The 25,235-nt window shown below is 41.3% G+C and overlaps 1 protein-coding gene across 3 annotated transcripts in view; it reads right to left on the bottom strand.

Annotated features, from left to right (window-relative positions):
* The window catches only part of TTC21A (tetratricopeptide repeat domain 21A), a 31,599-nt gene that overhangs the window by 3,781 nt on the left and 2,583 nt on the right, over positions 1 to 25,235 (bottom strand). For 2 of the 3 annotated variants that reach the window (XM_033165230.1, XM_033165229.1), the window contains 20 exons: positions 22,696 to 22,818; positions 21,173 to 21,330; positions 20,092 to 20,176; positions 19,606 to 19,704; positions 19,091 to 19,286; positions 17,867 to 17,964; positions 16,501 to 16,698; positions 15,481 to 15,610; positions 13,984 to 14,153; positions 12,818 to 13,030; positions 11,033 to 11,271; positions 9,137 to 9,209; positions 8,762 to 8,872; positions 7,165 to 7,303; positions 6,407 to 6,513; positions 5,875 to 6,063; positions 5,104 to 5,214; positions 2,529 to 2,610; positions 2,095 to 2,245; positions 794 to 958 (listed from right to left, as the gene is read on the bottom strand). In XM_033165230.1, coding sequence (XP_033021121.1) covers positions 794 to 958; positions 2,095 to 2,245; positions 2,529 to 2,610; positions 5,104 to 5,214; positions 5,875 to 6,063; positions 6,407 to 6,513; positions 7,165 to 7,303; positions 8,762 to 8,872; positions 9,137 to 9,209; positions 11,033 to 11,271; positions 12,818 to 13,030; positions 13,984 to 14,153; positions 15,481 to 15,610; positions 16,501 to 16,698; positions 17,867 to 17,964; positions 19,091 to 19,286; positions 19,606 to 19,704; positions 20,092 to 20,176; positions 21,173 to 21,330; positions 22,696 to 22,818 — 2,837 coding nt within the window. The remainder of the gene's footprint in view (positions 1 to 793; positions 959 to 2,094; positions 2,246 to 2,528; positions 2,611 to 5,103; positions 5,215 to 5,874; positions 6,064 to 6,406; positions 6,514 to 7,164; positions 7,304 to 8,761; positions 8,873 to 9,136; positions 9,210 to 11,032; positions 11,272 to 12,817; positions 13,031 to 13,983; positions 14,154 to 15,480; positions 15,611 to 16,500; positions 16,699 to 17,866; positions 17,965 to 19,090; positions 19,287 to 19,605; positions 19,705 to 20,091; positions 20,177 to 21,172; positions 21,331 to 22,695; positions 22,819 to 25,235) is intronic. The other variant, XM_033165228.1, reaches the window with a different exon arrangement.

Below are 25,235 nucleotides of genomic sequence, written 5' to 3'. Positions count from 1 at the left end.
ATACACCTATATCCTAATCCAGGGAACTGCTATGAGTTCAGCAGAAGGCTACATACAAGTTGCTTCCTCCCTCTCCCAGTATTCTGTTACATCTGTTCATCTACAAATGAAATGCATGCAAAAAAGGGACACTTGGAAGGTGGAGGAAGCCCTAAAGAGGCTGGAGGTGCAACGGGCTTTGTTTAAGCTGCTCAGCATCCCCACCTAACAGTTAGTTGCAGGTTGTGCAACAGCAACAGCCACTTTCCCGCACAACCTCCAGCTGACCCCAGCAGAGACGTAGGAAGGGGGTGCGGTGGAAGCGGTCCACCCCGAGTGTCATGACTGAGGGGGGTGACAAAATGGCAGACAAGTGGGCAGCACACCTCATGCCCAGCAGCAGCAGCAGCTCTTCTGACCCGGCTGCGGAGAGCAGGTGAGTAAGCAGCAGCTTCTCCACCCCTCTCCTACCCTGAACTGTGGGGTGTGGAAGGGCACCCTCCGTTCCCTTGCCCCCCTTGGGAGCACCCTCCGTTCCCTTTCCACCCTGGGCAGCTTGGACATAGGCTCCGCCGCTGGGCCCCCGTTTCAATTCTAGTTTTGGATATTTTTGAATACAGTATTTTTGGTATGGATTGAAGAGGGAATGACAGGGCTTTTAAAGGGTGTTTAGAGGGTGCTCCCTACTTTACGTGATTTTACTTAAGTGCACAGCGGTCCAGAATGGAATCCCTGTGTAAACAAGGGGATGCCTGTACTTCAAGTTGACTTTAAGAATGGGATTTTTATATTCTGTTACAGGACTTTCCCTTACCTAGTATCCATGGTATTCTGGTTTCCTAAAGTCTCTCTGCCTATTATGTCATTATCAGGATTTAGGCATATCTGAATCATATGGCCAAGGGCTTTCTGGCCCCAGTCACTATCCTTACGTGCTTTGTTGAAGAACTTCAGTGCCTGATTGGGCTGCATCATGTGCCTGTTTGTGGGGAGAAAGTATTGAAGACCTAGGTGAAATGTGAGACCCTTGAAATATCAGTCTTGTTAACAAGCATATATCCACATATTCTTCTTCCCTGCCAAATCCAATCTAAGAGCTGTGATGGCCTCAATTCAATAAAGAGTAAAGTGTGCTTAAGCTGCAAGCAGTCATAGGACTCAGATGCACTTAATTCTGTGTTGAACTGGCCAGAAGAGGCAGGAAATTTCCTATTGCGGGACCATGAGAAAAAAAGGAGATAGACTTTATTTAAGCCAAAGGAAATTCTAGGCACAACAAATCCAGTGTGTGCAATTGAAAAGTTTGTAAAAGTACAGTAAGAGCGGTCAAATTCTCAAGCATACTTCCTAGAACAAGTGGGGAAACAAAGTAGCTCACTAGTTTGAAAAAACAAAAAGGATATGTTTATTAAGGAGACTGTACAATGAGTCTCCTCGGTTTATTTGTGCAGAGCTATTGCACAGGATTTAAGGACCGTATCAGATGAGGCATAAGAGATTCATGGTTAGGAACTTTCACAATAGAAACATTAACAAAAACATAGCAGTTGTAAGGACCTGGAACTGGAACCACAGCACAACTTTTTAGAAAACAAAACACCTTTCTACCTGTACTATTTTTCTGATTCAAACCACCCCTCCCAGCTCACAGGTAAGGATATTTCTAGACTGGTTTGAGGGTTTGGCAATCCTTAAGCATGCAATTTTTTCATAGCTTCCACAAGACAGCCGTTGGGCCTCTAAACACTGGCCATTCTTCCAATTTAATCCAGATTTATCCATTAAGTTTTTTATTTAACCAAACTTGTTGCCAACTACCCATTTGCAAAATCATGACTCATTTGCATTCTTAAGCCCATGTGTGGAAGCAACCTATGTTTTCACTAACAGAAAGAGTACAAATAGCAACTTGGAAATGGAGAGTACTTGCAGTGCAGAACAGCACAAGAGGAAAGAGCCACTAAATTGTCTCCCACAGTGCTATGGTTATGTTCCAAATTCCCTTCTCTCCAGTAGCTTCTAAGCAGCGACAGATCTTTATCATGGATCACCCTCATCATTTCTGGTTGGGCCCTTGGTCTGTGAATCTCATTAGTACTGGTTTCTATGATTTACCAGCAATAAAGTCCCATGCAGTAGTTATAACCGGGATCCAAAGCTGTTCGAGGTGATTTTCTCTTGGCCAGTTCAAAAAAGTGTGTTGCTTCATCAAGTTTACCACTTCTTCTCAGTAAATCAATCAAATTCTCCATGACTAAGAAGTTATCTAAAAAGCACACAATTTTAAAAATATATATTTCCAACTAATTTCATAGATAATTTGTTCACCTATAAGAGTCTGAAAGAAGCAAGCAACACTCTTCTGTTGAGAAATGAAGAAACAAACAAATCTGCATTTTGTCATGCACCCATCCAGACACACAGACGCACACATACTCTCTCATCAAAATGCTCCTGGTTTTACTGTATTTATCTCATGAGATGCTTTAGAGGCCCTTTTTATGCCTCCCCCCCAAAAAAACCCCCAGTATATAAATGCTACAAAATACCTGGAGATTTCTCCAGAACTTTCCGGTACAGATTTATAGCTTCTTCGTATGCCTCTTTTCTGAACATAAGGTTGGCCATCATCTAGAAAAAGAACAGCTATTTCACACTCAGACCAAATGGTATCAATGCTTCAGAAAGAGCCAGATTTATGACTTTTCACAAGTCATAAATATGTTTATGAAAATCCAGCCTTCCAAGATGGAGATGGAACAATGAGGACACTTAATCTTAGCCCTGCGCTAGTATCAGGGTGATTCAAGGGATTGAGGGATGATTCAAATGTGATCAATTTCTTACATGGACAGCACTTCTCAACTGCAAAACAAGTGAAATCAATACACATTCATGTGTGACACGTTCCACTGCTTATATACATATTTCACTGCTTATAGTATGCATGCACAACATACCCAGGAAAATATGAATGTTGTCACAAAACATGAAATAACTCAGTTGGTTAGAGCAGTGCTCAAAATGCCAAGGTTGCAGGTTTTGTCCCCATGAGGCAGTTGCGTGTCGAGACCCCAAAGCCGCCCTCCCGGGAATGAAATAAAAACACCAGGACACAGAATATAAGGTTAATGTGATTGGGTAAAAATTTGGCCACAACTTTATTGGTTACAGCATGTGAGCGGTATTGGCTTAGGCATTGAGTGGACCTGACTATATCTGACTCCTGCCCGCAGAGCAGGAAGTCCAGTAAGGGTAAACCACTGATAAGGGGAGCCCCGTCGATTCAGACCAACTCGAGTTCCCCTTGGGTTCCAATGGGGTCGTGGCATGGCCCTAGCCCCGCCCCGGGCTTCGGACAAGATCCCACACCCCCGGATTCCTTTAACGGACTACCCTTAAGCTTGGAGGGGCAGGCGATGGCCCGGCCTCCCCTCCCCCAACATTAGGTCACTCAATGCCTAACCGCCACCTTACAAAGTTGTGACGATTGCTAAGTGGTAGGCGAAAACCAAATGGCCCAGCCAATCTGCCAAGTGGAAAAATTCCTACCAGGCCCCCGACAAGGGCAGGCGACCAACCGAAGTCCAAAGCAAGGCCATAGGGTGAAACCTGCCTACAGGGAAGGGAGGGAGGGTGGGAGATCCGAGGAAGCGAGCCGAAAGGAGGTCTCTCGGCTCGCGCCTCTCCTTTTGAAAGGGAGCCCCCGGCCACGCCCCCAGCCGGCTGATTGGCCGGTTGCCTGCTGACGCGGCCGGGGACTCCTCCGAGCAGCGAGGGACAAAGTCCCCCGCCCACAGGAAGTGTGGAGAGCGGCTCTGCGGTCCACCGCAACTCCTCCCCACGAGGAGGTGGAGCGGATTTGCGTGTCGAGACCCCAAAGCCGCCCTCCCGGGAATGAAATAAAAACACCAGGACACAGAATATAAGGTTAATGTGATTGGGTAAAAATTTGGCCACAACTTTATTGGTTACAGCATGTGAGCGGTATTGGCTTAGGCATTGAGTGGACCTGACTATATCTGACTCCTGCCCGCAGAGCAGGAAGTCCAGTAAGGGTAAACCACTGATAAGGGGAGCCCCGTCGATTCAGACCAACTCGAGTTCCCCTTGGGTTCCAATGGGGTCGTGGCATGGCCCTAGCCCCGCCCCGGGCTTCGGACAAGATCCCACACCCCCGGATTCCTTTAACGGAGGTCTCTCGGCTCGCGCCTCTCCTTTTGAAAGGGAGCCCCCGGCCACGCCCCCAGCCGGCTGATTGGCCGGTTGCCTGCTGACGCGGCCGGGGACTCCTCCGAGCAGCGAGGGACAAAGTCCCCCGCCCACAGGAAGTGTGGAGAGCGGCTCTGCGGTCCACCGCAACTCCTCCCCACGAGGAGGTGGAGCGGATCTGCATATTTGGTTGGACTAGATGATACACAGGGTCCCTACAAGTCTATGATTCTATGTGGTTTGTATTTTTCTTCCAACACATGCACTATCAAAGTAAGTAGTTCATCGTGTTTACAAAGGCCCTAAGCATATGTGTGACAGACTTGACCATGATTATTTATGCTTATCTGTATGCATTGATTTCTTCCTCCCCGCTCATCGCCCTTATGATCTGAAAGTGTATTTCTGTAACTCCATCTGCAATCCCCATCCTTAGCTGCTGAATGGCAACCCACCAATAGGTCTTCTCTGACCCACCATTTTCATACATGAGGGACAATACAAAATCAAATTAAATATCTCTTTAGGCAGTGATTTTCTTTAGTGGTTCCCTGCACTGTTAAAGGCCTTTTCCCAAAGCAAACTCTGACATAAAATAACTCCTCCTGCTCTTTAAAGCACCTGTAATAGATGCATGAGGTTCAGTATCCAGGAAGGAGAAGCACTGTTTGGTATTTGAAAGACATTACTATGTTTGAGCATGCTCTGTGTCACTAATATGTTAGTCAAAATTGTGCAGTTTAAGACCGATGTGGATCTTTTTATTCCTTCCACACAGCTGCATAGGTGTGTAGAAACAGTTGGGCTTTACTTCAGAAGCTTTTCAAAACCCCTCCTACCTGGTGGCTCAATAAAGATATACAGTACACCACCAAAGGTTAAGTTTAGTGGAAGGCAGAATAACAGTGTTACCATTGTTCCAATTTCATTGCTCTCATCATCTTGAAGCAGGAGATTACAGTAATGCTCACACTGCTCTGTATCTTCTTGCATCAAATACAGCTGAGCTAATTCCAACATTATCTGAAAATAAAATGGAAAAGTATTTTAAGCAGCAATTGATCTTTGGTAATGATCATTTTAGTACTGATAATTGTGGCAGATGTTTGTAGTCCTCATTCCATAGAACTCACTCCCTGTCTATGAAATGGGTTTTTTAAATAAAAAAATTAAGGGCAGATAACTGGTGATCAGTGTCAGTGGGCCTCAGCATGCCAGTATCAGCCCATTTGCCAATGCCCCCAACATCTGACACTCTCTGGGTGGTTACTGGAAGGACTGGACCAGACTGCAGGGTCCTGGACTTGGGTCTGAAGGCTTAGGCCTCACTGTTTAGAATTTGCACCTTCAGTCCTATGTAATCCAATTTTCCCTGTTTGATCCACTAACATGTTTTGAATACACACAATAGGACTTGGTTGTAAATTGCTTTGAGTTGCCTTTGGCAAGAAAAAGCAACCAATACATTTAACAAATAACAAGATGAATCCTAGTCTCTTTGAAAGTTGAGGCATAGATAAGCCGTGTTAAATGATCTGGAGCATGCAGAATGAAATGAAAAAAGCATTTGTTTATTGCAATAATCCCAACAACCAGAAAGGCTAGGTACGCAATGTTTTACTCAACCTTAGTACAGACATTCCTTTGCATTCCTTTCAGTTGGAGACTGAAGATCATGTTTACCTTACTATCAGTTGGTACGCAGGATAGAGCTTCCGTGTAGTACTTCAAAGCTTTTTCATATTCCTTCTCTGCTTGGTAGAACTTGGCAAACTGTACACAGATCATTGACAACACCTGTTTCTGGGAAGGAATCAATTCAGGCTGCTCTACACGGACACGCTTCAGTATCCTTTGCTGGGTGTCATATGCCTTAAAAATGAAAAAATATACCAAGTGAAGGCATTGAGGGGTGTACCCATCCTAGCATCTTTATAAGATATTGTATACAAGAATGAGGACTGCTGAATAAGCCTTCTATTTAATGCTTTGTACTATGTACTTCCTTCCAGTTGGTCTACTTCTGTATCTGAAGTATACTATAAGTTACACAGTCTTAAGCAGTATTACAATTAGTTAATTAGTGTAAAAAGTTACCACTTACTTCAATATTGGGTTAAAAACCCAAGTCTATTTATTATTTATATTTATTTCAGTAACCACTTTAGAATCATCCCCAGGAGTACATGAGGCTTATACAACATTGGTTTTCTACCGTGTTCAGAGTATCCAGAACAACTTCTCCTCTTTTAGTTGTCTCACAAATCTTTGCTAGTAACATAAGGTTCCTAACATCCTTCTTCATTGATGGCAAATCGTCAACTGCAAAATTAAACAAAGCAATCATTATTTTATACTGGTATGGTGTTTAGACCATCAGTAAAACACTGGCTATGATTTTCCACAGTGCAAAAGTTTAATGACCAACAATACTCCTGGTTAGAAAGAAAAACATTTTACTGGAATTGTTATGGTTTAAGGGCCAGACAAGAATTTTGTACAGATGTGCTGAAAGAACTGGTGAGACCTTAGGAAGCTGAACTGATATTGCCTTGGAACATAGGAGCCAACTCCTAGGGGGTGAAGGGTCTTTGCCCCCCAATAAAATATTTGAGGGGGCTGCCCCCACAGTTGATGGGCATTGCCATTCAAATGGTGTGTTCTCTCTAGAGGATACTTGCATCGTTAGCATTTGACTGGTGTCGGGCATACCCAAAAAGGAGTAATACCACACACAGTGGCATGAATTATTATTCATCCCTTGTGGAACAAGTGTCAACACACTGCTCTGCAAACAGTAGGATTGTTTAATATCTGGTCATAAACAAGTGGCCAACCAGGATCTTTCAATGTGACAGCACTAGGGTGTCATTTCGCTGAGGCTGTTCCTCTACAAATGTCTAGGCATGCAGAAAATACCGGTATGTTTATGCTTTAAGTCAAGATAAGATTCCATGAAGAGAGAAATGTTACCAGAGTCATGATCTAGTGCTTGGTTTAGAACTTTCTCTGCTTTGCCAAATTTTTTGAGCTTCAACAGGAGATCGGCAAGATCATGGCACAAGAAGTCCTGCTCACTCATCTTTAGAGCAACTTCGTAGTAATTGACAGCCTGAAATAAATCAGTACATGTGAACAGATTAACTTCAACTATGAGTTACAAATGAAACACATATTTTGTGTTATTTGCAAGTCTTAGAGCTGTGCTATACAACCAGGAAAAGTGCTGCTCATACTGGTTTGTACCATTCTGCTGCAGATTTAATGCTCTCCAATGTAAGAAAAACTTCCTGCATGGGGGAAAAATAGTACCAAGGAGAGGGCTAGGCTAAAATACCGTATTTTTCGCTCCATAAGACGCACTTTTTTCCTCCTGAAAAGTAAGGGGAAATACCTGTGCGTCTTATGGAGCGAATGGTGGTCCCTGGAGCTGAATTGCCCAGGGGCCAAAAGCAGATTGTGCTTTTTATTTTACAAAGAGAAAAGGGAGTGTTGAAAGGACCCCGCTCAGCAGCTGATCAGCAAGAGATCGGGAGAGAGATAAGAGTCCCGGCTCCCTTTTAGCCCCGCCCTCCTTTGTTGAATGTGCTGCAGAGGGAGGTTGTTTGTTTCCCCAGGACATGTGACTGGCTGATTAGATTATCTGTCTACAAACAGTAGAAATGGCTCCCTTTCCTTAAGATTTTTTCAGAAATGTGAGTTAAACCCCATAAAAATGGGGCTTTTCCTCTTTGCTTTTCCCCCTTTGCAAAAGGAGCTTTGCTTTCCCCCCTTTGCAAAAAAAGCTGCAAAACCTTTATCTGATCCTAAAAAAAAACCCAGGGCTTTTCCCTTTGCAAAAAAAGCTGCAAAACCTTTAGCTGATCCTTAAAAAAAGGCCTTTTGCCTTTGCAAAAACAGCTGCAAAACCTTTAGCTGATCCTAAAAAAAAAACCCAGGGCTTTCCCCTTGGCAAAAAAGCTGCAAAACCTTTAGCTGATCCTTAAAAAAAAGGCCTTTTGCCTTTGCAAAAACAGCTGCAAAACTTTTAGCTGATCCTCAAAAAAACAACAACAACAAAACCAGGGCTTTTAGAGGAAGAAAACCAGAAAAATAATTTTTTTTCTTGTTTCCTCCTCTAAAAATGAGGTGCGCCCTATGGTCCGGTGCGTCCTATGGAGCGACAAATACGGTACATCTCCCTGATAGTATTTTAAATGGGAAAGCATTCAAACACACAGCCACCAACCACTAGCCTGATGTGACATAGCCCAGTAAGAGCTATACCAAATTTTTCTGTTTGTGTAGCTTAGATCCATTTTTTCCTTTATTTTGAAACTGAGTAGACATCCCCATTTGTTTCCTGGGATACACATACATAGTTGAATCAATGTATAAATTCCTTATTTGGCACCTTGGAACTCTGAAACCAAGCAGACTGATCCCAGGCCATGCCTCAAAATACACATCTGAATACAGACCCCTGTAAAAACTCTATTTGTTAGACAGATCAAGAGAAGACAGCAGGCTGTTTGCTTCCCTGGCTTGGACCCGAACAATTTTTAGCAAAAGGAACCATCTATTTCTCAACCTTGTTATATTGATGGGTGGACACAAAGGCTTTGCCAATTTTCCTTGCTACTGTTGCATCCAAAGGATTCTTCTTCTGAGCTGCTTCATAAACTTCCAAAGCTTTCTCAGGCTATAATAAGTGACAGAAAAATTGCAGTTATTTTTGTAATATTAATATAGTTATTTTTGGAGTTTTTTGTTTGGTGTTCTTCAGTGATGAGTACCTTGATCCTATGCATGTTAACTTGCAAATCAGGCCTACTGACTTCAACAGGTGTAACTGTCAAGTAAAAATGCACATGACTATAGTCTAAGTTTCAATTTCATTTGGGAGTTGGGGTAGCATTTTAGTTTTTTTAGGTATAAAATTTGCATTTTATCACAGTACACTAACCTCTTGAATATTCATGTAGGCATCCCCCAAGAGAAGGCTTGTATGAGGACTTGGCATATTTTCACACAACTCACTAGATAAAAAAATGGAATGTCATTTAAGAAATGACAAACAGACTTAGTATACACAAGATTTTAGAGCTTCAGACTTTTAAATTGGCACAGCAGCCTTAACTGTAATAGTCCCTAAAATGGATACAGCTACAGATCATGAACCCCCAAACAACACCAGAATAAAGCTAGTGAAATTACCCTTCAAACATAACCTGTGTTTGCAGGATCAGATATATGCGAGGTCACTTTGCACCACATCCTGAGGACTGGTGCTCCACTTATAGTACCGGTACATTAAAGCCTCATTCTTACATGCATATGCCTAATTCCACTTCTCTACACCTGATGACTGTCTACTGAATATGACTCTGGGGGAAAGAGGAAGTGTGCATGCACACAAAAGCTCATACCAAGAACAAACTTAGTTGGTTTTTAAGGTGCTACTGGAAGGAATTTTTTATTTTGTTTCGTCTGGGGTAAAGTGTTATGTTTAAGGTCATACAAAAATGATCAAACGGCTGCAGCACCTCCCCTTTGGGATGTTCCAACATTTGGGGCTTTGTAGTTTTTTTGGCACCAGCTTTAAAACATTCTTGTTTTGAGAAGTCTACTCAGATGCTAACAAAGTTGAGGTGAATTTTAAACGGCTTTAGTATTTTCACTTTTTATACATTTTAGTATATTTTTCTTTATTTTATTGTTTTACCTTTTTGTAAACTGCTTTGAGTGTGTGTGTGTGTGTGTGTGTGTGTGTTTATTTACAATCAAGCAGTGTATAAAGTTTATAAAATAAAATAAAAAATGATAGAGGGGTATAAAATTACACATGGTTGGGGAAAGTAGGTAGAGATAATTTTTTCTTCCTCTTTAATAATACTGGAACCAGTGGTCATCCAATAAAGTAAGATATTGTAAGAGTAAAAAAGCACATATTCCTGTTTCCCGAGTGCTAAGAGCTCCTAGCAATGCTGCTGAATCAGAAGAATTGTAATGAATCCAAATAAGAACTCTGGCCAAAGTTTTAACAAAAAAACATGCGTTTACTCATAAGTAATTCCAAACGTATTATCAATTCTGTAAAGAATTACAGTCTTAAACAACAATAGTTTCATATGAAAGTTTTCTTTAAAGTCTTTTAGAGATGGCTGTCAGGGCTTCTCCAATGCGTGTCAGGTGTAAACCAGGGAGACCAGGACAGATGGGGGCTTTCCTCCCCAATACATTGTTGTGTTAGGAATAGAGGTTTGCCTGAAGAACAGATAGTTTTTCCTCTTCATCACACATATTCTCCAACATTTCTCCGCTGAAAAGAGCGATGTCTCATTCCATAATGATAATTTTACTATTTGTACCCAAACCATCTGACTGGATGTCCTAAGGAAAAGCAGGACATCCGGGATCAAATCAGAAACTGGGATGGCTTCTCTAAATTAGGACGTCTCTGGAAAATAGGGAGACTTGGAGGGTCTGCATCACAGTGTTGTACTTGGAGAAGGAAAATCTGTCCTCCCAACACAGTGGTTTGATGGGGAAGAATCGCCCCCTGCTACACTACTGTTTGAAAGAAGGATGAAGCTGTGGGGCTGTCTGAGTGCATGTGGTCTGTATGTGTGTTGTACACACAAGAAAGTGTGTGTTAGCCATGCCCACCACTGGCATGTGATCCTCAGAGAAGTGGCTGACTTTGCAGGCCTTGCACTGCAAAGGTTAGGCACCTCTGTTCTAAAAGGTTCTGATAGTCTCTCAAATAATCCTTGCTCTAATGCTCTGGATTCATTCCTGCCCCTCAAGCAAAATATGAAAAAGAATACTTGCAAAAAGCAAAATTAACTTGAAACATTACCAATAGCATCCAATATACAGTCTCTTATCCTTTCGGACTTGAAGGTATATCTGAGCCATTTTTTCCTTAACCTCAGTGTAATATGGCTGGCATGGTGTGACATTCCTCAGCATAGTTAGGGCTGAATCAACTTCCCCTTTGCTGAGAGCCAAATCTACATTAGCAACCATTACACGGGTTTCTTCTGATGTCCCATTAAATTCAATAATGGCATCTTGCATTATCTTAGTAGCTTCATGCTAGAATGTTAAAACAATACATGGAAATGTTTCAAAAACTTAAATGCTACATAGAAAAGGTAATGCTACTGCTGCTAATAATAATAATTGGAATTAACATTTATATAGCAGTTTTCAAACACTCCAAACCCTCCATATACATTAATCTCAGTCAACTTTATAACAGCTCTGTAAAGCAGATCAGTATTACTATCACCATATTGCAGAGAACTGAAGCTGAGAGTGGTTTTATGAGTGAGTTCATGAAAGGCAAAATTTGAACTGGAGACTTCCTGGTTCAAACCTCAGCTTTTACCTATTATTTTTATCATTGTATTCCTTATATGCTTTTCCCTAATACAAGGCAAATTACTGATCTATTTGAGTTCTATGAGCAAAGGCCGAGGGCCTTCTGGAGGTTCCCTCATTGCGAGAAGTGAGGTTACGGGGAACCAGATAGAGGGCCTTCTCGGTAGTGGCGCCTGCCCTGTGGAACGCCGTCCCATCAGATGACAAGGAAATAAGCCGCTATCCTATTTTTAAAAGACATCTGAAGGCAGCCCTGTTTCGGGAAGTTTTTAATAGTTAATGCTGTATCGTTTTTAACACTCGATTGGGAGCCGCCCAGAGTGGCTGGGGAAACTCAGCCAGATGGGCGGGGTATAAATAATAAATGATTATGTTATTATTATTATCAAATATTCAGAAAGAAATCATTTGACTCCCTTGCATGATGGTGGACTCTCCTTCATTGGAGGTTTTTAAGCAGAGGTTGGATGGCCACCTGTCATGGATGCTTTAGTTAAGATTCCTGCATTGTAAAGGTAAAGGAACCCTGACCGTTAGGGTCCAGGTACAGATGACTCTGGGGATGTGGCGCTCATCTCACTTTACTGGCCGAAGGAGCCGGTGTACAGCTTCCGGGTCATGACTAAGCCACTTCTGGCAAACCAGAGCAGCACACGGAAACGGCGTTTACCTTCCCGCTGAGCAGTACCTACCGGTATTTATCTACTTGCACTTCATGCTTTTGAACTGCTAGGTTGGCATGAGCTGGGACCGAGCAATGGGAGCTCACCCCGCCGCGGGGATTCGAACCACCAACCTTCTGATCGGCAAGCCCTAGGCTCTGTGGTTTAACCCACAGCGCCACCCACGTCCCGGATTGCAATCTGCAATTCTATAGTTCTATCTAAATTTCTGCCTTTTGAAATGGGAATTCCAAAAGACAGTGGTACAATGGGCTGCCTGGCACAAGTCCTCCCCATTCTGTCCTGAATCTGCTACTAGTGAATAAGTTCAGGACAGAGAAGCCCCATTAGGTTTTGAATAAAACTGCAGGATCTGATTCATCCTCTTGTAGAAATCATTTCCAATAATCTTCCCTTCAAAGAACATAAGAACATCTGAAGTTATGTAATTGCTAGTTTCTCTAGTTTATTTTTGACCAGTTTACTTTTAAATTGAGTGAGTTCATCAGATTTGCTCTTTACCCCAGAGGGTTTTGCTTCCTTTAAAAATATAAGACATTGCATTTACTGAGCAGATAATATATAGAACTTCTTACCAGTTCCCCATTGAATCGAAGAGCTTCAGCAAGTTCCAGATAGATGGAGACTTGTTCACTTATAACTATACGGGGGCCCTGGCCTTTCTTAGCTTCCCCTTTCATTTGTGGTAAACTGATAAGCATTTTTAAGACTTTTATGGCTTCAGGATATTCCCCAGCTTTATTCAGTGCTCTAGCCCTGATGAAGTGATACCACGGAGAATCACGAAGCTGCCCAAAATATGAAAAAAGTGACATTAGTAAGAACATCCAATGCAAACCTCATCCTGAAATATTAGTCTTCAAATGCCTCAGTGGGTTTGTGTTAGGGATGGTGAAGTGGTTTTGCTTGCAGTGACTGTCAGGGTTTTTTTTTCTATACTGGCAGTGCTTTTAAACAAACAAAAAATGTTTAGGGGTATTCACATTCCACCTGAGACTTAGGAAACACTGTGACAGGAAATGAGACCGCCATCGGGGTTAGCTACCCAGAGTGGCCGGGTATTATTATTATTAATAAATAATAATAATAAATAATAATAATAATAGTTGTTGTTGTTGTTATAGCATTTGTTACAATATGGTGTAGTAAGTTACTCCTATGATCAACATTTGATTTAAACTCTTTGCTAACTGGGTACTGCTGAAATGTGAATTCTCTTCAACTTGGTGTCATTGTTGAAGTGATTATGTTAGTCATCAACAACCCCCCCCCCAAAAAAAATCATTGTTTAACAGTTGATCTTCCTCTCACATTTTTGCCCCCTGAGTTAAAATGGGAATCTCATGTATATAAGATTTGCAATAACATTATTACATTATTACATTATTATAACATTATAATAGCCAATTTTCCTAGCATTGTGTTTATACTCATTATTGATTTTGTTTTTTTAATGTTGTTAATGTTTTTAATGATCGGAGAACAGGACAACACTGAAAACAGTGGAATACAAAGAGTTGGCAACGATGCTTTTGTGAAAGGGAGTGAATTATAATTCCAGAATACAGTGCCTAAACTACCTGTCCTGTTTTTTGCACGTGTGCTGGTCACATGCATGTAGAGTAAAAAGGAAAAAGCTTGTAAGCTTGGTACTCACAAGCAGACCCACAGGCAAGGCCAGAGTATAGGGGAAGACTGCTCTTACAAACATTTACATTGTTCCTTTTGGGCTCCATCTTACCTGAAAATTGTAGCTGACTCCTATTTCAAGTGAATGGACACATTCTTTGATGTTTCCTTGAGAGAGGTGGATCTGGGCCATAAGAAGATTGGCATCTGTTGATGTCGGATCCAATTCTAAACAACGCTGCAGAGTACCCTGAGCAGTTTCTAGTTCTCCTGCAAAATAGCCTAACATGTTGTTTTGCTCTCAACATGCCATTTTTTTTACAAAAACCATGTTATACTTAATCTTATGCAGGCCTTCCTGAGCAAGCACAACAGTTTACTAACTTAATCCCATGCTATTCAGTGTTCTTAAGGTGAAGACAGATGGAATATTTTGGGAGCAGTAATGAACAATGGTGATTATAATATGTACTGTTTCATCTCCTGAGATCTGAAAACTTGGTTCTCCATGTCTGTAGTGTAGCATTTTCAGTTTGAACTAGAGTAAAAACAACCGTGAAAGGTGTATTGGTAGCTTAGTTCCTATTATATCACCAACCAACTCCTGGAGCAGTTTTGCAACTGTTTTATAAACATTTACAGGTTTTGTTTTTAATAAAGCAAAGGATAAGTTTTTAAACAAATATACACATTTTTTTAAAAAAGTAGACAGCTTGCTCAAAAGCATGAGGGAGCATGACTGATGGGTGAACAAGCATCTTATATAGGAAGCCGCTGTACATCCAATCAGATCAATGGTCCATCTAGCTCAGTACTGTCTACACCAGGCTTCCTCAACCTCGGCCTCCAGATCTTTTGAGACTACAATTCCCATCATCCCTGACCTCTGGTCCTGCTAGCTAGGGATCATGGGAGTTGTAGGCCAAAAACATCTGGAGGGCCAAGGTTGAGGAAACCTGGTCTACACTAACTGGCAGCAGCTCTTCAGAGTTTAAGACAGAGTTTCCCCCTCAGGTATTGAACCTGAGACCTTATGCATGCAAAGCAGATGTTCTACCACTGGTAGCTACAGTCCTTACCCAAATGGCACACATAAATACCAGATTAGCTGGAATGACATGCAAATTACAAAGATGGGTTCACACCCTGAGTGTTCTTTTAAATACTGTATTCTTCATATTTATTGTTCGTGAGATTTGTGCTATCCCCCCTCCAGTAGTGCAAGGTGAGCTGTGAGCTCTCAGTTGGGAACTGGACCAACCCCTCATTTTTAATGTGGTTTTGTTCTCTTGGGGATTGCAAAATATAGTGTATAGCTCTGACTCTTCCCCTTTGTCTTTGATCTTTGTATCCTCAAGTCAAGGATCAGAACCATTATTGCTTCTTAGCTTAATAAGAAGCTTGGACTTTTTAATTCAGTTGCAGTTAAATTGTTTTAAACTGTAATATTGTGTCTTAATTGCTGTAACCCACCCCAGGAACTTAAGGTGAAGGGCGGGAAACAACAATAATAGTCAAAAGCTCATTCCCTGCAAGCAACTCCCAGCAATCTAAAATCCAGAAACATTTTTTACTTTTTTCTTGAGTAGACACTCAGAACTCAATTTACCTGATAAATATTTAACCTGTGCCATTAGATAAAGAGGCTCAATCATTCCAGGGGTGGCTTTCACAAGTGGATTCAAAATTATAGTTACTTGCTTAAGAAGTGAAGATAAAACCTGACCTGGTAACCGAGGCTACAGAGAGAAAGTGAAATTGCATTATTTTCCAGAAAAATAAAATACAGGGTAAAATTAATGTATTTGGTAAACAATCCCCAAGTCTAGCACAGGGGTCATGCTACTTATGAACTTCAATCTGCCTACCCATTGCACAAGATTCCTATGAACATATCTGAGTGCTTATGGGAACATTTATATAGTTCCTGCTGCTGCTATCAGTAATTGTTATGTAGTGATTTATTATGAGTTATTGTATTGTCATTTTTAAAGGGCAGTGCCTTTTTATAGATTCTTTTTAGCTTTATTTTTGTTGTAAACCACCCTGTGGTTTGTGAGAAGGGTAGCATATAAAAAATCTAAGTAAATAATTATGGGCACCCCACAACTGCTTGGGCGAAGTGAGGAGAAACAGCAAGGCAGCTGGAATGTAGCCAGCAAAGAAAACAGAAATCTCACAAGCATCAGACTTGGAAAGTTGCAGTTTTTATCTTCTGCTTACTGAGAGAAGTGGTGCTTCTGTGAATCCTAGCACAGTCTGCCAGCCTCGTGCTGGTAAATAGAGAGAGGTTACAGTGCTCATGGTCAGGATTTTGGTTGTTGTGGGACTGAGGAAGATACCGGTATCTTTGCAAGTGCCTGCCTCTCCCAGCTCCACAAATAACTCTGCTCTGGTACAGTCTACATTTGTAGTGTTTGTACATTCTTGCTTTGCACAGCATCCTGAAATGGTTTTACATTACTGACACTAACAGGATGGCACCCCACACAATCACATCCTACTTCAAACACTAAGTCTCCAGCTCTCTCTTCACAAGCAAATCCATCATGTAAAAGGCTGCCACCTTTCAACCCCCAATAAATCCTACTATTTAGCAAAATGGAGAGTGAAAAACTCAAGTTTCTACCTGCTTGGGACAGAAGACCAAATATTCTTTCACAATTTCAATCATAAACATGGGATTCAGCTTTTCATAGTATTCGATGCTTAGAGGAAGTCCATGTAAAGCAGAACAATGAAGTTCTGCAGCTTCGTTGAGAAAGGCACAGGCAGCCTGATCATTGTTTTTCCTTGAAGCAATCACACCTTGAAGATAAGCTAGAAGCTGTGAGAAAACAGCACACAAAAATTTTAATGGATAAGAGATTTATTTTAAGATCAACCCAAAGTTTCCCTTTAGATAATCTATTAGAATCAGTGTAGAACTGCAGATGTACAAATAAAATAGGTTTTGGGAACTGGGAGGGCAAGATCATCTCCCTCCTACTTCATGTGTGGAGAGGACCCAACCCTTCTCTTTCTGGCTTAGGTTGATGTGTGGCCATCATTAGCTCAGGCTGAATTTTATCTCAGAAAGCACCTAAACTTGCTTTGTTGAACTAGTTTCAGTCATGGTCCTCAGAATGAATTTAGAAGCATCCCTGTGTTCTTCTGATCAAAGTTGGCAAAGACTGTAGAGGGAAATAATACACTTTCCCAGTCCTTAGAAGCTAATATGTTTTACATCCACACAATCATATATGGCGAAGTCATACAAAAGTGCTAAACAGCAAATATACTTAAGGATTTGTCATTATGCACATAAATGCATTTACTGTACAGCAGCCTACAGTGCCACCTAAGATGCAGAAATTATTGTGTGACAAGAGTACAATTTGAGGGATTGCAAAGCAGGCATTGTATCCATCCAAAAATAGCAGAGAATGTCTTTGCCACTAAATGCTATGGGGAAGTTGCAACTCTAATAATGTACTGGGAAGACTAGCTGAGTGGCATATTTTCTCTAAAAGAAGCCAGTGATGAGAACAAGATCATTCCCTGCCCCACCAATTAGGGTATTGTAGCATTTCTTTACAATGCTACAATACCCTAATTCCCCGAAGAGGTGCGGGGAACAACTGCAGTACTAAATAGTTATACACATGATCTCCCCTATGGTAGGACTTCTGAGCACAGCCATCAAGAATGGAGCTGAAATGCAATAGAACTACTTCTACCTAATAAAACTGGTGACCTGAGGTAGGTGGGGATTAACATGACCAGTGGCATTCTTTGACTAAATTCATCCCATGGTCTGCTAGCTGCCGACCCTTCTGAAATTTTTGGAGCCCAGCAACACTAAGCAGGGTGGAAAATACAGTAGAAGATAGACTGCAGTGACCACCGCTTGAAGAAACACACAATTACATGGGGTTGGTCAGGCGTTCACCTGCATTTGACAATTCATGGTAAGCGTATACATAAGAAATCAAAGGAAATAAGTGTAATCTAACTGAAGATTTTCCCGTGGACTGCTGAACTTCCTTTAGAAACTCCAGTTGATTCTCTGCTTCTTCTATTTTCCCTCCAAGCACCTGGCACCATATAGATCCTGAAAAGTAATTATCAGCAATAAATTACATGTTCCTAAGTATGATTAAATGTACTTTGAATTACAACCACAAATGTTAAATTGTAAATCACTAAGGGGATGAGGGGTCATATTGGGAAAGGATCGTGAATTTGAGTAGGGCAGAGCTGTGGCCTCGCACCCAATGCTACCTTAAAGTGCAGCAGCTTCTCTTTGCAGTGTCGCAGTTAAAATAGCACCTTACAATTGGACTTAATTCTAATTTTGTCCCCATCCTCCTACCTGCTGAGTTAGACGAGAGCAACACTGGGACTAAGAAGCAGGAAACTGACAGCCAGTCAGTTCAACTTGCTGGATTTGTTGGAAGAAAGAAAGTAGGCAGGAGGCGGTAGGCTGAGGGGAGGCTGAGGTTGGTGGGGCAGAGCCATATTTGCTCTAACAGACCAGCCTCCAGTGCAGTTCACTAATCTTATTAACTGTCTGGGCAGTCTTGAGCTAGAATTTGTTGCCAATTTACATATTACTGCCTATAACAGCTGGGCAGGTCTGAGCTAGAAGTTGCAGCCAAATTACATATTACTAGCTTCAAGTCACATGTCCCTGACTGGATGAATCACACTCTTTATACACACTAAGCTCTTCATTAAATGCTACACTCTCATTCCAGCCTTTCTCCATCAAAACTATAAAGTGAGAAACTTCTCAGGAGAGATTGCTATGTTCCTAACAAGACAGTCTATGTCTAAGATCATAAATCTTTCTGGGCAGTGGATCTTCTTTGCACAGTGGGTGAGCAAATGCATAACCTCATCTGCCACCAGCATGCACATAATGTAGCATCTGATGTGAAAAATCTTCATGTAAGACTGTATGCATAAGGGGACAAAGTGGTTCTTATGTCCCCCTTTTTTGAGGGGGAGAATTATCAGGCCAACACACATATGGCCCCACACACTGAGCATCCCATCAGATGTCACTATTTTATATAGTAGATGACAGATGTGTATCCACTCCTCCAGAGTCCAGGTAACTCCATGAACCAGACCTAAAAGTGACTTGAGGTTGGTCCAAAGGTTTTTATTTTATTAGGTTAAAGAAAGACAGATACTAAATTAAACTAAACTTTAAAAAATTCTTAACAGCCTACCTGTCATTGAATCTGCAGTGTTTTCATTCAACTCTGAGGCTTTTGCATACCATTCAGACGCTTCCTTCCAGCTCCCTTGAAGGATTAGCAGATATCCTAACTCATTTGCATAATGTGCATTACTAGATATTAGGTTGCTACCTGAGTCTTTAACAAACTCATACACTTCCCGGAGGATATCTTGATTCCTTCCGCACTAAACGGAACATAATTTAAAGGACAAAAAAATAATGTCATGCTCATGAAGAACATATATGATCAAAAATGCCATGTGGTGGGATGGAAGTATTGAAAATGCATTATTACATTTGTTCGTTATGTGGGGGGGGGGACGACTAAGCATTATCAATTTATACAGCTAGCTAGTAAATTAAGATTTCCTCACACATTTGTAAGACTTTCCCTGGGGGGGGGGGTGCATCCACAATATCAAATGGGGAAGGCACCAAAGATAGGAAAGAAAACAAATTATTGCTAAGGAAGATAGGTCATAGTAATGGTAAACATGCCCTTACCAGTCTGCTTATTACAAGGATTTTTTCAAGGTGGAGTTCGGATCTTTGGGGCTCCTTCAACTCCAAAGCAACAATAAATTCTCTAAGCATTTGCAGTGCCTGCATTAAAAAGTTTAATATTTTAAAATCAGAGACACTGCCACTTATTTTATATCTAATACACTGAATGGCATAACAAGTAGTGAGTTAGCCAAAGGTGAAAAACTATGTACACGTTTTAAACATAAGAGTTAGGTACTTGATTTTAAAAACAAAATCTGGGATTTTGAGTCCAATTCTTCACATTACGCTACATATTAGTATCTATGAAGCAAACATATCCTCAAGTATAGATATGCTTAATATAAAGAGTACAAAAAGACAGCATTACTAATGATAAGCTACCTATCACATCATTGTGGGCAAAGAGCACCATGAAGGCGTTTGTTTTAAAATTCTAGGACACCAATTTTATATTCCAAATGTAAAAAAATATATAATGCTCACCAAAACTTTATTCCCAGTAACAGCAAGATGATTTACAACCATGTATTGGAGTCCATCTATATCATGTGGATCCTTGCTTAGGATTCTTAAACAAGAATTTGTTCAAAAGTATTGGAAAGAAAAGTAAATTATAGCATAATGACTTATTTATGCTATTTTAATTTCAATTATGCCTATTATTGAAAGAAAGAAAATCTATTATTAATTAAAAGCTACATACTTATTGCAAGAGTCACACTCAGATAAAGGAGAAAACAAGTTTAAGGTTTAGAAAGACAGAATTTATCTCATAATTTTAAAAGACAAATTAGAGAGTGGGAAAGATTCTTTTAGGGGGGGAAAATGGATTTTGTGACTTATCAACACCTGCTGAAAGTGGAAAGAGTTAGAAGACTTAGGAGCACCCGGAAGGCAATGTTAGCTGAAGCACAGAACACAGTAGCCAACACAGTCTGTAATTGTGCAGGTACTGGGGACACCTACTGGACATTATGTTGAACATCCATAAGAATTATGAATGTATTTTAAATAACCACTTTACTGTATAGGGAAAGAACAAAAGGTCAATGGAGGAGCACAAGCTTTGCATGTAAAACATTCCAGGTTCAATCTCTGACATCTTTAGGACTAGGAAAGACTCCTGTCTTCCCAAACTGCTGCCCTCCAGATGCTTTAACTGACAGCTCTCATCATCCCTGACCACTGCCATCTTTCCTATTAGCCAAAGACTTGGAGAAGCAGATATGTCTCCTGTTGCCAGCCATGGAGATCCTGAGACTCCCTGGTGAAGCTGCTTCCAGAGGATTCTCCAGAAGAGCCCTCAGGGTGGGTTCCAGCCTGAGTACCAGCAGATAAGCCCCTGGTGGAGTCTAAGGGAAACATCAAGCCACCCACCATCCCTCAAAAGGGCAGGTGCCTAAAGATTCATACCCAGGCTGCAGGGTCACAACCAAATTCCCCATGCTAGTCAGTAATACAGGACTCATAGTGAGAGGCAACTTCCTATATAGAGGTTGGCCAACCTGCTTACAAATGAAATGGCACGTCTCAATTTCTTCCATTGCTGAAAATTATCTCCTACCGTTTACTTTCTTCTGCAGTTTGCTCCCAGTCCTGTGATGCTAAATGTAGTCTCATCTTGATGACAATGGCTGGTGTAAATAAAGGGAAAGTAACTACTAACTGGCTAATTATTTCCAGAGCTCCAGAGTAATTCTGTTGCACCATGAAATATTTTGCCTATAGAAAGTGGGAAGGGGGGCAAGGAGAGAAAAAATACATATCATTTGAAATAGGCAATTGAGTGGATGTATGCCACCACAGTCAACACAAGATATATACCACTTTCTGTGGCCAGTTCATAATGGAGTCACATCACATTCACCTATCCTGGATTTTGCCAGCAAAATCAATCCAATACAGTTTTGTAGTGAGAAGGCAGCTGCCCAGTGAGAGATGCCTATGGCAGAAGTTTCCTTTAAAAAAAACAAGTATGGAGTACACATGCTGTCACCACTGCAGCAAATAAGATGTGGACTTTCAGTCAATCACATTTTATTCTTTTAAAGAATACTGGAATTGTTTTTAAGAGGTTTTAAAAATGTGTTTGTTTTATCACTTATTTGCCATCCTGGGCTCCTATGGGCAGGGTATTAATAACAATAATGGCAGTCCATTTTTTCATCATGGCATTATCAAATGATATTTTTAGAACTAGATGGGTTATTTTGTTGGTATGTTAGCTTGTATGTTCCTGGGTTAAAAATTGATATGTTTTAACTGGTTTTACTGTGAGAGTTTATAAATTTATATTTGTACGTGGTTCTAAACCATTTTAAGAGGCAACTTTGCTTAAAGAGCAATCTAAAAGTCTTTTAAATAAACAAGTACATATATAATCAAATGACATTTGGAAATAATAATAATAATAATAATACCTTTATTGTCGATGTACAACCTGTGTACATCTTTGTTCTACTCAGACCAAACCTCCTAAATTTGGCTTTGTAGGATATATCCAGGCAATCTGACATAGAGTTAGTGACACATATGACCACTGATTTCAATGGGCTTCAAGTGCATCTAGCTCTGCATAGGATCAAGTTAAAGGATTTTGGAGGTGGATTTACAATACCCCAAGCAGGGCCGTCTTAAGCATATCCAGCGCTGTGATGCAAAGCTCCCTCCGGCGGCACCCCACCCTGGTTCCCAGAGTTTTTTAGGGAGGACGGCACTGCCGACGGGGCTGGAGGAGGCGGGCAGTGGCTGGAGGGTGGCTCCTCCGGCAGGGAAGAGGCAGAGGATGGACGTGGCGCCTCCCAGCTCAGCGTGGCCACAGCAGAAAGACACTCCAGGTGTGGTGCTGCTTCGGTGTGGCATGGCGGAGGCAGGTGAGGGCGGCAAGCTGATGCCGGGAGGCACTGCGTCCAGCCTCCGCCTCTTCCCTGGCGCCCTCCAGAACTTGGCGCCCCGGCGCCCCACGCCACTATGGGTAAGATGCCCCTGACCCCAAGGTTTCAGCCTCCAGGGATATAGTTCTAACCACTTGGTTATCCTCTCTAAAAGGAGAGAGAATGATAGCAAAGCTAAAAGTAAATTATCTACCTTTCCCATCATCCCAAATATTTCTGTATTGTCTTGAATCCCTTCATCCAAGTATTTTATAGCCTTCTTAGCAGCATGAGCTTTGTCACTGGTAACATATATCCATCCTTTCAAAACTAGTCCCTGCAGAGGTGGAAAAAACAAACACCTCCTCAGCCAAGTAATGAAACTCTTCAATTACAGCATTAGTATGCCAATAGAATGCCAATTTAATAGTTCACATACAATTACTTTTTCAGATACAAAAGTTAAACGCAATTATAAACCAAATATATAAGAAACCTTAGGACACTGGTATTTTCTGATAAAATGTAACTAAGAACAAATACCATCCTTCTGCCAAGACAATTCACATTCTGCTGTTTCTCCACCACCAACAGCTGAGCAAGAAGAGTGTGATACACGTTTGGAACACACCGATAATTAAGGTTGTAGGTTTTGTATTAAAAAGTTCTCCCTCTCCCAGAACCCAGAACTAAGATTTGAGAAGCTCTTGGAGCCAGAGACCACAAGACTCATTAGGACTTATCTTTGAATGATTCCAGGAAGCAATCTTTGAAGAACACCGTACTGTGAAGATCTCTACTGAAGCAGCAGCAAAGCTTTCATTCCCCCACATTACCAACCCCTGTACTTGCTTCCCTTCCAGCATCCTCAGATCCAAAGGATACTTTCTAGAATTTTCCTGCATCCTGCTGTCTTAGAATTATGGAATTGTATAGTTGGAAGGGACCCTGAGGGTCATCTAGTTCAACCCCTGCAATGCTGGAATCTCGGCTTAAAGCATCCACAACAGATGGTCATCCAACCTCTGCTTAAAAACCACCAATTGAGGAATGTCTGTTCCGAGAGAGTCTGTTCCAGTCAAATAATGGTTACCTCTGAATATGGTCTGGCAAAGGTGATACCCTTTCTGCACTATGAGCCATACAAGGATCTGAGAACAGGGCCTGACAACCTACTGAGAAGTTAGTTGGCTGTATACTGGTACATCATAACAAAATAGTCACATCACTTTTAAAGTATTGAAATGTTTTTTTTTTTAATTTCTTTTACATTGCAGTCCTATGAATCCATAATTCAGTTCCACATAGTTCAATGGGGCTTACTTCCAGATAAGTGTGTACAGCACACTTTTTTGGGCTGTTGGGGCTACATGGATGTGCCAGAGCCAGTGGTGGAACAAGCCATTCAAACTCACATATAATTGTGGTGTGGAGGAAGGAGCACAGGAAATAACTTTCCCCATGCTGCTTCCTCATCACAACTGCACCCCTAGCACAGCTGTTTGGTTGGCTGAGAGTTATGCAATTTATATGAGGGATAACTGTGGCAGACTAGGCGGGATTTGGCAGAGACAACAGCTTGGGAATTTGGACGGGATTGAAGGCCTATGAGGGCGACAGGCAGGTTGTTGATTATCCATATGTGGTATAGAGGATTGCAGACTATAAACATTTGGTGATAAATTACTCTTATTTAACTTGTACAGGTAACAAAATCTCACTACAGTACACAGAAGCAAATCCACAACTATATACAAAGTGCCCTGTTGGATCAGATCAAGGGTTCCTCTGAAGTAGCTTTCTGGGCTAGTCAAAAACACTGGGAAGTCGATAAGCAACTGCATTCACCTCCTGTATGTTTATTTAGCTTTTACAGCTGGGTGATAACCATTGATAAATGGTAAACTCCATGAATTTCCCCAACCCTTTTCAAAGCTAAGTAGAAGAAGGGGTGCTTTCATTAAACAAACAAAACCAATTTAATTTGCTTTTGCACCAAAGTAGAGAAATCCACTTTGTTAGATTTGGCTTCATCATTTTTGGTCCAATCATAAGCTGTCTAGTGAATCTAGGGTGTTGATAGTTAAGAATTTTTAAGAATGAAGGACCTGGTATTAAAACATGGAAGTGTCAAGTTGTTATCCTCTTCTGCACACTTACCAGGGAGTGTGCATTTAATTCACTGGTAATTACTGCTGTGTATACGTTTATAAGATAATGCAGTTTATCAACTGATTCACATTGATGTGAAAGAACAGGTCTGATTTCATAATAAGCAATGAGAAACAGTGAAGATTAGGTAGTACCCTGGCCCTAGTCCAGAAGGCTGATCACATATATTTCAACTGACTTCCTCAACTGAACAAACAGATGGTTGGCACTGTCAGCTTTGCCAGCACTGAACATCTGTCACAGTGGGAAGGGTGAAGATGTCTAAAGAGTCACTCTCTGGCCTTCCTGAAACAGAAGTGCTGACAGTTTGGTGCTGTCAGAACTGACAGTGTTTACCATCTGTTTGGTAGTCAGTACACATTCCTGGGTGACTATGCATACAACCTTGAGTGCTGGGTGCAGATATCTCCCTGCTCCCAGCTCCTTTTTGTGTGCTTGAGTCCTTCTGATCCAAAAGGGCAATGCATGAAGAAGGCTGTCTTTGAACAAGGATGACACTTGCAAGGTTATAACTATGCTTTTCCGGCTTACATTCTATGGAGTATTGAATAGGTTTGGCACATTTCAGTGTTCAGTGAACAG

This window comes from Lacerta agilis, chromosome 12 (genome assembly GCF_009819535.1).
Source record: "Lacerta agilis isolate rLacAgi1 chromosome 12, rLacAgi1.pri, whole genome shotgun sequence".
In the NCBI taxonomy this organism is placed as follows: Eukaryota; Metazoa; Chordata; class Lepidosauria; order Squamata; family Lacertidae; genus Lacerta; species Lacerta agilis.
This window is presented reverse-complemented; position numbering and strand designations above follow the sequence as displayed.